At 44.9% G+C, this 12,298-nt stretch overlaps 3 protein-coding genes across 3 annotated transcripts in view; 2 read left to right on the top strand and 1 right to left on the bottom strand.

Moving 5' to 3' along the window:
* mgat4a (alpha-1,3-mannosyl-glycoprotein 4-beta-N-acetylglucosaminyltransferase A) overlaps positions 1-4,075 on the top strand; it is a 33,592-nt gene extending 29,517 nt beyond the window's left edge. The window contains exons 14-16 of the mRNA XM_061841799.1: positions 60-120; positions 769-881; positions 958-4,075. Coding sequence (XP_061697783.1) covers positions 60-120; positions 769-881; positions 958-984 — 201 coding nt within the window. The 3' untranslated portion in view covers positions 985-4,075. The remainder of the gene's footprint in view (positions 1-59; positions 121-768; positions 882-957) is intronic.
* Positions 4,076-5,588: 1,513 nt separating this feature from the next.
* LOC133512612 (cytochrome c oxidase assembly factor 5) lies at positions 5,589-7,103 on the top strand. The gene is made up of 3 exons (XM_061842403.1): positions 5,589-5,869; positions 6,694-6,777; positions 6,873-7,103. The coding sequence occupies exons 1-3, from the start codon at positions 5,768-5,770 to the stop codon at positions 6,912-6,914; spliced, it is 228 nt and encodes a 75-aa protein (XP_061698387.1). The 5' UTR covers positions 5,589-5,767; the 3' UTR covers positions 6,915-7,103.
* On the bottom strand, positions 6,966-12,036 carry si:dkey-4e7.3 (uncharacterized protein LOC402865 homolog). The gene is made up of 7 exons (XM_061842402.1): positions 11,926-12,036; positions 11,123-11,202; positions 10,592-10,791; positions 9,712-9,891; positions 7,928-8,039; positions 7,734-7,870; positions 6,966-7,617 (listed from the first exon to the last, which is right to left on the bottom strand). The coding sequence occupies exons 1-7, from the start codon at positions 11,967-11,969 to the stop codon at positions 7,294-7,296; spliced, it is 1,077 nt and encodes a 358-aa protein (XP_061698386.1). The 5' UTR covers positions 11,970-12,036; the 3' UTR covers positions 6,966-7,293.
* Between the last annotated feature and the right edge of the window lie 262 nt (positions 12,037-12,298).

The raw sequence follows: 12,298 nt of genomic DNA, 5'->3' as shown, positions 1-12,298 counted from the left end.
AAATCATTAACACTTGCTTTGACTCGACTGTTGCATAATTTAACCGTGCCTTGTGACAGGAACCTGGACTGCAGACCAAAGAGAAGTACAAACGGACTGAAGACCGCTTCTACAGGATCGGTAAGTGTTTGGAATCCTCTAAAATGGACCGATGGCAATCTTAAGCTCCGCCCCCTCAGCCATGTCCCACCAGCTTCCAAAATGCCGATTGAACAGAACATGTTTGAAGTCAATTCTCTATCGCGTATTCCAGATAATATTGCGATATGTTTTTTGCCAAATGAATTGCACGTTCCCCAGGACCATTTTCTTCGTAACATTAACTTTTCCAAGCGCACACTACTGGCAAGCAGCATTGCTTGTGGGACGAGACGGCGAGAGGGGCGTGTCAAGGCAGGGGTTAAGACAATGCGGCTATCTGATTGGCTATTACCGTACGAGTGATCGACAAGTCGGAAAGGTCCATTGTACAGTGGTGCTTTGGAATAGAAGTGGCCGGGTGATTTTTGCTTTCACTCGTGAGCAAACGTTTGCGATACGAGTGCTTTATGGCGGTGGCGCTGAAGTCCACTCAACTCCCAGGCAACGAGGAACAGTTTGGCAGAGTGGACAATTCTTCAAAAAGTAGCCTCCAAGCTGTTTGTGACCGCCAGTTGAACTTTGCGACATGTGACTGACAATTTCGTGTCGTGTATTTATTTCAACCAACCGCCTAACTGTTAGCGCTTTCGAGACGTGAGATGTTAACGTTTGTGTTTGAACACACAGGTCAGTTTGAAAAGGGCGTGGCCGAAGGGGCCGTCGACCCTTCCTTCAATCCCATCCTGGCCTTGCGACTGTCCGTTCGGAAAAACTCGACCGTGTGGGCCATCATCAGCGAAGTAAGCGAAATCTCACAACGCGTACCGTACACGCGCGTAGCCCGCGTAACCACCGCCATCCATTTTGTCTCGTCAGATCCACATAAAGAGGATAGCGGGCTGACGTCTGCGCAGGGCCCCTTTTGGACTGCGGCCACCCCCCCAGGGAGACCAAAACCTTGTCTTGAGGTTTACTGCTCACATTAGGGCCTCAGGCAGCAGTGAAGTCACCTGAGCCCACTTGGGGCTCATCATTCTTTCTTTATCTCGCCCTTTTCTCCCCGCGTCCGTCATTCTCTTGCTTACCTCGATAGTGAGAATGTGAACCGTGCTGTCGACGGGCAAAAAAAAAAAAAAAAAAAAAAAAACAGCTGTTATGAGCCCTCGGGGCCATGTGACGGAATCATCCAGCAACTTTGGAACGCAGGATAAAAACCATGACGTCAGTCCACGCAGTCTGTTCAACTCAATGCTGCCACCGTCGGGCGCGCTGGGGCGTCGCAGGCTTGACCAGCGCCACCAGCCGATGCCGCGTCCGTGACGGTGCCAGGAATGTATACCCGAACCCACAAATGAGGAAATACCATGTTAAGACCAACACCAGCCCAAACACACACACACACAAAAAATACTCCATTGTATTTAGGAAACTTGCTGGGTACAGTCGGTCAAAATTCATCAAGAGAAAGAAAAAGTGACGAAAAAGACAAAACCTCCGTCTGACCAAACCAAGCAGACATCGCCTCGGCCCCCATTTTTCCAGAAGGAATATATATTGCTGTAGTATTAATGATACGAGGATCTACGAAGGTGACTTACGTAATTTATTTGAAAATTTTTAATTTGTACACGAAGTACAATATATATTTTTAATCTTATCGCGAGATGTTTACGCTCAGCGCGGCATTTTGTCTGTACGTGTTTGCTCGTCTACTGTGCGTCCTCATGATTTATTACAGCTACGCGGGAGCCGTCGCCCCGTTTCGTTTCACTTGAAGCCGATCGACGTTATTGATCATTTTCACGCGGGATTTCAAAGACGAGAACGGACTCTCTCTTTTTGCGCGTCAAATGTGGAGAATTGTGCCTTATATCGGGTTCCCCTCAAGTGTATCACCTATTTCAATCACACTTGCGTGCATTTCACAGGCTGGATATAGTGTTATTATTATTATTATTGTTATTATTATTCTTGAAGTGAAAATAGCAGACAGTTCAATCAGTGTACAAGTACGCGGGACCACGTTGCATCTTAAACTGCTTGCTTTTGCACTGCTTATTTGTCGTATCACGAGTGAGATCGCCGTCTTTTCGTCGTACAAGGACTATCAGGGCCATGCTGAAGATGGGGGGGGGGAGATTGTTGAAATTCGAGAAATTGTTGCTTCATTCTCATAATTGAAGTTTTTTTTCCTTGTATAATGCAAGACAAATTCAAATCACCTTATTTTTGTTTCTTTTTTTTTTTTTTTTTTAATCTTACAAGCATGGCACTAATACTCCTCCATGCCCTCGTTCACTTGTCTGTATTCACTTAAAGGGGAAATCCAGTACTTTGCATGAAACGTGTATCCAAAAGTTCATGTAATATGCACCCTATTTTGACAACGTGATCTTAAATCCTGTCATTTAATAGTGTTTTGAGGAGATTTTGTATCGACAATTACGAATTTTTAGGGCCGCTGCCGTTTTCGCAAATCACATGACCTCTGTTGTCGGATGTGACATCTTGCGTGCCGTTCCAAACGCTCGATTACGTGAGACACCGTTTACGCCCAGTGCCAATTTTTGGGGATTTATCGTCATCTGATGAAGAAATCGCAGTACCGTTTCATCAGGACGACGGAGGAATACTTCCATACAGATTTGAACCTGTGGCTGCAAACGTTGAATATTCGGATGGTTCTTCGGACGGAATGACGCCAGAGGTCGACTACACGTAGGCCTATGCGCGTCACATTAGTGCGTAAATAAAGGCCCCCGGAGCTCCAGGCCGGCAGCGGCGGAGGCCTTTAGCCTAGCTTCGGCGTCCGGGGCTGACGGCCTCCGCCGCCTGGAAGCTCGGCCCGCCGCCGGAGCTCGCTCGTCAGACTCCGCGTCATTCCCGTCCGAAGAAGCGTCCGCGGCTGCCGGCCCGGAGCTCCCGCGGGGCCTTTGCTTACGCGCTTATGTCGGGCGTAGGCCTCCGAGTAGTCAGACTCCGTCGTCATACCGCCCCAAGAACCATCCAAATATTCAACATTAATTACAGCCACAGGTTCAAATCTGTATTCCTCCATCTTCCCGATCAACCGATACTGCTATTTCTTCATCAGATGAGGATAAATATGAGAAACCGGCTGTGGGCATAAACGGTGTCCCGTGTAATCGAGCCTTTGTTGCGGCACGGTACACGTCACATCTGCCCGCGTACGTCATGTAACTCACGAAAATGGCAGCACCCCTGAAAATTCGAAATCGTCGATAAAAATCTTCTCAAAACACTATTAAATGAGAGAGGATTTAATATCTCATTGTCAAAATGGGGTAGAATATTACATGATTTATTGGATACACTGTTCATGCCCGGCAGTGAATTTCCCCTTTAATGGACTTTTTTTTTGTCCACGCATATCTTGTTTTTGTTTAGGAACAGAATGTCACGACTACTGATCGTCTAGGAGTGCACCTTTTTATCGTAGGGGTTTTAACAGGGGATGTCGCGTTCCTTCACTTATTGTAAATATGAATATAAAAAGCAATGAGCATCTCTTTTTCTGTCAGTCTTCCACCTCGCTTAAGTAGTTGATTGAAATTCATATTGCTTTTGTTGTTATTGCTGACATTTTAAACGCCCGTGGTTTTTCTTCAAGGGGGTGAGGGAAGTGCCTTTTGGTGGAATGGACAGTGCTGTCGCCGCTGTGCTGTTTATTCACACATTTGTACATGCAGTACAGAACCACGCGACGGCCGTCGGGACGTCGTCCGGACAACGAGACGCCTCAAAGGTTCTTTGGCTGAAAGCAAAATGGCGTGACTTGTAACGGCAAGAAAAACCCTTTGTGAATGTGTTGATGGATAGTAAAGACAGACAAACTTAAGTTTCAGGCTCGAAACCCCCCTAAACATCCTTTTGGTTTGTGTGCCTTCATCGTGTACGTTTGTTGCCTGCCTCTGCTGATTTTTTTTTTGACATCTTTTTTCATGGACATGTTTGAAATAAATGGGGAAACAAATTGCTTGGGTTTGATGCCATTGTTTGTCTCCCCCTCCCCCCCTCCATTTCATTCACTTAAAAAAAAAAAAAAAAAAAAGCATACGAAAGGTGGTCTACAATTATCATAGGACATCCATACATCAATTTTCTTAGCCGCTTATCCTTACAAGGGTCGCGGGGAGTGATGGAGCCTATCCCGGCTGTCAATGGGCAGGAGGCAGGGTACACCCTGAACTGATCGCCAGCCAATCGCAGGGCACGTGGAGACAAACAGCCGCACTCACAATCACACCTAGGGGCAATTTAGAGTGTGCAATTAATGTTGCACGTTTTGGGGATGTGGGAGGAAACCAGAGTGCCTGGAGAAAATCCACGCAGGCACAAGGAGAACATGCAAACTCCACACACGAGGGTCTGGGATTGAACCCACGACCTAAGAACTGTGAGGCCACCGTGCTGCCCATTAAAGGACACGTCCTCCAAAATACATATTGCTATGGGAGATTATCTATTTACAGTTCATTATCTTGCTCTTTCTGTACACAAGTTTCCGGTTCTTTCATATGACCACGAGATTCACCGATCATGTAACTCATTGAGCGTGGTTTGGGTGGTCCAGATGGGCGAACACGATGGCACGTTCCAGTTCCTCTTAATATATCGCGCAATTTTTCACAGTCCTTAGAGAAGTGGACCAACATTCTACAGCAGGGGTGTCAATATAAAAAAAATCAAGGGTAATGTGTTTTTGAACTATTCGCGTTTGGTAACACAAAAGTGCTTGTAATATCTCAACTTTACCATTTATGATAGATGATGATTTGAAATTTGGCACATATTTTTACAAGAACCATGGAAATTGACTCTAGATTTGGCATCACGGGCCACATAAAATCTTGCGGTTGCCCAGATCTGGTCCCCGGGCTTTGGGTTTGACACTTATGTTCTACAGGCTGCAGCAACATATTCGACTCGTTGTGAAGGAGATAGATTGCACTGCATGAGGGAAATGGTGGTCACGCTATACTATTTAGTTTTCTGACCCCTGACCCCTGTGGTGACCCCCCCACCACACACACACACACACAGTACAACTGCTCATTTTAAAGTGGCCTTTTATTGTGGACTAAAAACAAATTTTTGAAATAAGTTGGCTTTCATAGCATGTTGTTATGCCACATCTGTGAGATTGGTGAATTATTTCAGAAAATTGTCACACTGTAGCGCAACCGGAAGCGCAACAACAAAAACAGTCCGTGCGGAACCCCGCACCCCAACTCGAGGTCCCGCGGGTGAATTATGTAAACACCACAACACGACTACAGACAATTTCCAGACAATCAAAAAGTCTCCGATGTTCCAGTTCAGCTGATGGAAAAGCGAACACAAAATAGTGTATCTATCTGTCATCTATTTCTCGTGAGCCACGGTGGCCGAGTTAACGTGACATTTGTTTAAAAAAAAAAAAAAAAAAAAAGCTTCGAAAAGTGGCGAACATGAAGCAAACGTAATAACCACAAGTGCCCCCATGATGCCCTGCTTCAGCTCGTTCTTCCGGCTTCCCATCATGCAACGCTCCGTAAAACTACGCAATGGCTGCGCCCGTTCACAACAATTAAATTGGATGTCATCTTTTTTTGAGGTGGGGTTCTTGCACCCACGACTACATTAGTATTAAATTAATATTAGTGTTATCAGCCGAGTCTTCAGAATGCCGAAATATTACGAGGATAAAGAGGAAGACAACCGAGCCTGTGCCGGCATCAGAGAGGACTTCAAGACGTGCCTCCTTCAACATGACTGCGTCGTAAAGGTAACGCTCACTTGACAAGGACTTTTTTTTTTTTATTTCGCTCTTTTATTCCTACACGACAACGCGTTTGTCTATAAGTATTTAATAGTTTCAGCCAAAACTCTTCGTTCTTGGGCGTGTTGAGTATCCCTACCGTGTTAGCCTTCAGGAGCATTCAAATTCAAATTGTACTCCGTAATTCCTAAATGGACTTGGAATGTCGGTACCGTATTCGGTTTTGTGGATGACGCAGTGCATTTACAGAAAACGAAATGTAAAGTAGAACTACTGTGGAGCATGGTCAGGTAGAAATGTCCCAATGACCAGTTCATATGGAGCTCGTGCACCAACGTCATAAAATCACGTGACTTTTGTTTACTTCTCCATACTGCCGGTCAAGCTAAGCGTTGGTCAATGCTAAGTCGGTTGGAGACGAAGGGGAAATATGTCTTGTAGCACGACGCCCAGAGTCTTGTCTGTCAGACATTTAGAAGGTGAAAATAAACAACGGTACGTGGAAAAATTAGATTAACTCAGCCCAGAGGACCCAATGGATGCCTTCTTTCTGAGATGTCCATAACAAACATGAACACTCGGCGACAAGTTGTCGAATGGCGCATGTTGAAGCATGGATGGGGATGTTTCAGACTTGCAGACTTTACAAAATATACGCGCATGTATGTTAATCGCTCAGACCGTCACACCGGCAATATGACGCCGTGAAAATGGTGACGTCGCGTGCACAAGCTTTATACCTGCTCCAAGTGACCCCCCCGCCACCACCCCTAGATAGACTCCCATGTTCTAAAAACAATTTTTTAATGTTTTTTTTTTTCTTTTTTAAGGAAGGGAAGATGCCCAGTGAGTGCTTGAAGGAAGGCCACTGCAAATCTCTCCAGATATCGTTCTTCGAATGCAAGCGGTCCATGGTGAGTTTGTAAAAAAAAAAAAAAGAAAACCCCCAAAAATCTTGGAACAAAGCAGCGAAAATGACAATTCACGCACTCACGATGTCTTAACGCAGCTGGACACAAGGTCAAGATTCAGAGGAAGAAAAGGATATTAAAGAACTAAGATGGCGTCATTTACTCAAGACTGCAAGGCGCACTGTGCCAAGTGAAGCTTCTCCTCCTCCTCTTTATTTGAACAAATATTTAACAAACATACATTTTGTCAAAATATTTAACACTGCACTCTGATGCAAAATGTTTCTTAAAAACAAAGCAAATAAAAGAGGAGGCATTTTTTGCTTTGAGCGTTTATCGTTCTTTGTGGACAAATTGCGCCTGTTGACCTGTCATCCGAACAACTCAAATGATGATAAAAACGAAATATTTACGGGGAGGGGAAGGGGGGACAAAATAAAAAAAACCAATAACCTTCTTGCATAAGTACGCACCCCCTCAAATAGATGACGTATGGTGTCGTCCCCAATGCTTTCTTAACTATTTCAAAGCGGCCATCATCATTTCCTTAAACTTGTCCATGTCCACCTTTTTCATGATGACAGCCGCGTGAGTCTTCTTGAGCAGGCCCAACGTGTCCACCACCATCATGCCCCGCGTGTGCGTGCCCGTCAGCTCCACGCTGACCGGGTAGCGGTCGCTCTCGACGACAAACGCGTCGTCCACGGCGGCGGCCATGGCGTACGAGTCGCAGGAGACGAAGCCGCCGCCGCCCGCGGACTGCACCTCGATGCTGTGGCGGAAGATGCGCGCCATGAAGCGAGCTTTGTGGGTGGGCTGCGCTAGCCAGGTGTCGCAGAACTCCTGTTCGGACCCGCGAAACGGAGGAAAAGGATTGTTTTCAGATATGGTACATATGGACCACGGGAATTATTATAAACAGAGTTGTGGGATCAGCATGAACGAGCAAAAGTGCTCACCCAGGACAGTTTGCTGTAGAGGGTAAACTCCCAGCACGCCAAGTAGGTGGGGCACCGGTATTCGTTCAGCACGATGTACGCCGCTTCCGGATCGGCGACGAAGTTGAACTCTCCGCACACGGTGGTGTTCCCCCGAGCTACGCGAACGCGCCGCGTCAATCTTTCGCTCGTTCAGGAGGTGGCGGCGTACCCACATTCGGTGTTGCCTCCCATGACGTAGAGCCCCCGCAGCTTGCTCGGGAGGGACGGATCCAACCTCACGGCCAGGGCCAAGTTGGTGAGCGGCGCCGTGGCAACCAGGGATACCTGGCAGAACCAGACACTGGTCACAACGTGCGATACGCCAAGAGATCCGATGTGCAAGCCGAATTTAACAGAAATGTAATTTTGAATGACATCGGCAGAGAGGAATTAAGCAACAATAATTATTGGAAGCTGTTTCTAATATGGCGGCACGGTGGATCAACTGGAAAACGTTGGCCTCACAGTTCTGAGCTCCCGGGTTCAATCCCGGACACGTTTGTGTAGAGTTTGCATGTCCTCCCCGCCCCTGCGTGTGTTTTCTCTGGGCACTCCGGTTTCCTCCCACATCCCCAAAACACGCAACATTAATTGGAGACTCTAAATTGCCCATAGGTGTGATTGTGAGTGCAGCTGTTTGTCTCTAGGTGCCCTGCGATTGGCTGGCAACCAGTTCAGGGTGTACCACCTTCCCCCTTCCTGCCCGTTAACAGCTGAGATAGGCTCCAGCACTCCCCGCGACCCTTGTGAGGATAAGCAGTGAAGAAAATGAATGGATGTTTCTAATATTTTGCAATTTCATCCAGCTATGTGAAGCAAAATTATTGAAAAGGGAAAAATACTATCGTAACGTCAATAAAAAGGAATACACTGATAGCAGATTTGATAAATGATTTCTGTTTTTATTTTTTATTTCTATTTGTTCAAAAACTGAATCAACCGCACCACGAGTTATGTGGTTGCCGGGTTTTTTTCGGGGGTTCGTTCGAATTGATTAATATAATAATAACCAAGTGCGTCGTGGGTGGGTCAGCTGATCTGGCCGCACGCGTTCTGTCATTTCTGGGTTTTGTTGGGGGCGTTCGAGTACTGATTTTCGTTTGAAAACTGAAGCAAAAAAAATCTCGAAATTTTCATTTGAAAACCGATTTAGTTCGAAAAACGAGACGTTCGAAAACCGACGTACCACTGCATATTCATTTCTCAACATTTGGAGTTTTTTTTTACATTATATTTCAACTTGTCATCAAACGCTGACTTAAATTTACCCCCTGTAATATTACAACAACAACAACAACATGATTGGGTCTCAGAGAGTAGTCCCAGCCATCGCTCAAAAGTGGCCGTGGATCTTCAGCCGGCCTAGCTACAAAGTCATGACTGGTGAATTTCACGCATACTATTAAATAGTCAAGTTTCTATAATATGTCCCATTTGTTCGGACTACTACCGTAATTTCCGGCCTATAAGCCGCGACCTTTTTCGCACGCTTTCAACCCTGTGGCTTATGCGGGGATGCGGCTAATTTGTGCATTTTTTTTTTCTAACGGCCGCAAGGTGGCACTCAAACGCAAAAGGTAAGAGTGAGACCGGTGGAATATATGTGCCGAGGAAGTGACTTTAACCGGTCCAGTCCTGTTCGCCCTGCGCTATCGTGTTACTGCTGTCATTTTTACCAGTATGTTTTTTTTTTTTTTTTAATACCGGCCCTGTCAATGCGGCATTAGCGCGGCGGCATTAGCATTAGCACTGCAGCGCTAGTGTTAAACTCTGTGTACTGTCTTTCTTTGTAAATATCTCATGTTTCAATGTGGACACTTGCGGCTTTACACAGCTGCAGTGTACGTACGTACCAAATGGTATTTCCTTTACAAATGTACTGGGTGAGGCTTATAACTAGGTGTGCTCTGTAGGCTGGGAATTATGGTAACTTGTCCCTAATATGGGGGTCATTTACCTCTCCCGGGTTGTCGTTGACAATTCTGATCATGGCCGACACGGCGCCCTCCTCCTGCACCTGGTCCACGCCGGGAGCGAGGGGGTCAGGGGCGTCGCCGAGGCCGTCCACCCCGTGGAAGTTACTTGCGTCAATCGTGTGGCCGAGGAGGGGCTTGGCAGCGCCTTTGAACACTGGAATCTAGCACATGAGTGCATGAAAGTTATGTTAAAAAAAGTCCTTTTTTTGGGGGGGGGGGGGGGGGGGGATTTAAAATAATAAGAATAAGTTGTAATCTTACATCAAAAAAAGACTTACCGTAATTCCCGGCCTACAAGCCTCACCGAGTACATTTGTAAAGGAAATACCCTTTGGTACGTACATACACCGCAGCTGTGTAAATGCCGCCAGTGCCCGCATTGAAACACAAGATAAGTACAAAGAAAGATGGTAGACAGAGTTTAACGCTAGTGCTAATGCTCGTGTTAGCACTAGTATTAACGCTAGAGCGGTGCTAGTGCTAACAGGGCCGGTTAAAATAAAACTTACCGGTAAATATCAATGAGATGTGCCAGTAACACAGCAGCAATGCGCTAACGCTAGCGCAGCGCTAACCGGGCCGGTAAAAGTCACTTCCTCGGCACATCATCTCGTTCTTACCTTTTTCGCTCGACTGACCCCGTGTGGCCGTTAGAAAAAAGTGCACAAATTAGCGGCATCACCGCATAAACTACATCGTCCAAAGCGTGTGAAAAAACTTGCGGGAAGTGGGTTGCTAACCAAGTTTAGAAAAGAAACAATCGCAGTACGAACTGCTAAATGCTAATCGAGCCACGGGAGTCATTGTCGGGCCGTCCCTGAACGCCGCACGGGCCTCGAATTCAATCCAAAACGGACCCACCTCAAGCCTGTCGCAAGCTTGCAGAACGCGCAGCGCGTTCCTGCACACGTTTTCCACGGTGGTGTTCCCGTGCACGCACGTCACCCCCAGTAGGTCCACGTTGGGGGCAGCCAGCGCCAACATGATGGCCTGCGCGTCGTCCACGCCGCAGTCCACGTCCACTAGCAGCTTCTTCTTCATTCCGGCTGTCCTGGATCTAACTTTTGAATTCAATACACGTGCATTTAATCTTTAAGAACTGTTTGTTATTCAATGTTAAACAATTTCGTGCAATTGTTTGAATTTTCTGTGCAAAATGATTTTTTTTGTTTTCTATATTTTTCTTCAAACTGTGCACAATGTTACGGTGGATAAAAATAATACATCTAATTTTTAGGACGACTACCGGAGTCTTGCTGGTGAGGAACACTTTGGCCTACTAAACTACTGCATTGTTATGTTGGTCATAATTCATGGTATTTTTTTTTTTTTTAGCAGAACGAATAAGAATGTAAAAAGTTGGATAATTTTGACTTAAGTGTCAAAACTTACCTTTTGAGTATGCAAATGAAGTTAAGCGTGTAACTGCTGACGTTCTCAGAGAGTGATAAAGAAGATCAGTTGTCATAAACCTTCAGACAGCGGTATAAAAATTATGTAAGGCAACGTATGTAAAAATATGTAAAAAAAAAAAAAAGAACAGGAACTGTTTTTTTTTTTTAACAGAAATGAGTAGTAATAGATAAAAAGTCACAATGGGTTACTGAAGTTCATAGATGAAAATGTGAGTTAATTTCCATTAAATCAGGACCTTAGGTGATAAAGTTGGAATATAACTTGTTTCCGGATAATTTTTATGTGTCCTTAAATCATAACGATACAAGAATAAAATGTTTCTAATTAAAAAAAAAAAAAAGCAGCTTTGAGAACGGTGGAATTTACAAGAAAACATCGTAGTGACTATTTTGATAAACCACTTAGTTATTAAAAAATTGTTTGTGAAATTGAAACATATGTCGTCATCGAAATGTAAAATACAATACAATTATATTTCAAAGGTGTGAAAATGTTGTCGCTTTATTTTGAAATGGAGTGTCGAACTTCCGTGGTTCCATTTTTTTCATTTGAATTTACGAAACAAATTTTGACAAATGTGAAATAATCGCGTGTAATATGTCAAGTTATCGCAGTTTCCCAGCGTCCGATGTCGACGTCTCGTGCAAAACTTCAATTTACCGACATTGGCTTGGTTATTTTTAATGCACGCGCCGATACTGGTATAGGAGATGCATAATAAAGATGAAAATTACTTTAATTTCGAATACAATGAAGTAAAAAAAGCGATTTTGATTTACCTCCGTGCAAACCTGCGCCAAGACTCGGCTGCACACAGCGCCATGAGAAAGACGAAGAATTCTCACTCTGTCTACTTTTTGAGCGGGTTAAGCACATAAATGTTACCGTTCCTCACCAACTAAATTTAGAATATACACTTGATGAAACTTTTGACGGTATTCTTTCTATATTAAAAAATATCTTTAATGTATTTATTTGTAAGTGTGGCAAAACATTTTAAAAAGTTGAGGAGAGTACGGCTTCACTTTGTTAGACAAGCTACGTAAATACGTCACTTCCGGCTCTGTCCTCAAGGATAACCACCATTGCAGCCCCAAAATCGCTACATTGATACATTTTTCGTCATTCCGTACGTTTTTGTGCGTCTTCAGT

Source organism: Syngnathoides biaculeatus, chromosome 14, assembly GCF_019802595.1.
Source record: "Syngnathoides biaculeatus isolate LvHL_M chromosome 14, ASM1980259v1, whole genome shotgun sequence".
Lineage (NCBI taxonomy): Eukaryota > Metazoa > Chordata > Actinopteri > Syngnathiformes > Syngnathidae > Syngnathoides > Syngnathoides biaculeatus.
The sequence above is the reverse complement of the archived record's forward strand: the minus strand, read 5'-3'. Positions and strand labels throughout refer to the sequence as shown.